General features: G+C 36.8%; 1 protein-coding gene across 1 annotated transcript in view; it reads right to left on the reverse strand.

Annotated features, from left to right (window-relative positions):
- Nucleotides 1-157: 157 nt before the first annotated feature.
- LOC113341243 (GDSL esterase/lipase At1g28570-like) overlaps nt 158-432 on the reverse strand; it is a gene marked incomplete at its 3' end in the record, with an annotated part of 834 nt that continues 559 nt past the window's right edge. Inside the window, exon 2 of the mRNA XM_026586195.1 lies at nt 158-370. Within this exon, the coding sequence (XP_026441980.1) occupies nt 158-370 (213 nt within the window). The remainder of the gene's footprint in view (nt 371-432) is intronic.

Genomic DNA, 432 nt, shown 5'->3' on the forward strand with positions numbered 1-432 from the left:
TAATGTAAAGAGACAGCAAAAAAAAAAAAAAAAAGTTAGCACCAGTGAGTTCAACTAACGAGTACAAAATATATTTGATTCCCAACTCGGCTGAACTTTACGAGTGTCTCCTTCCTTTTTGTTAAGTAGAAAAAGAAAAAGTAAAAAACAAATGTACCTGAAGATGGATTGCAAAGGGAAGGCAAAAGCTGTTTGAACCATTCGAGTTGAACTCCAAGAGAGTCATTGGTAACAACATTAATCTTTCTTTCTTCAAAAAATGAAGAATCCAAAGCTGTAGCTCCCCCAACGGCAAAGTTCACCCCCTGACGTAAATCCTTATTGCTGCTTCCAAGATATGGCGGTAGCAGCGGCAGTCCTACAGCATCGGCTGAAAAATACAAGGATATCAACAAAAAGAATTCACAAGAACAACGAATATTTAAATAGTTA

The sequence above is a fragment of the Papaver somniferum genome, unplaced genomic scaffold (assembly GCF_003573695.1).
Source record: "Papaver somniferum cultivar HN1 unplaced genomic scaffold, ASM357369v1 unplaced-scaffold_26907, whole genome shotgun sequence".
Classification (NCBI taxonomy): Eukaryota; Viridiplantae; Streptophyta; class Magnoliopsida; order Ranunculales; family Papaveraceae; genus Papaver; species Papaver somniferum.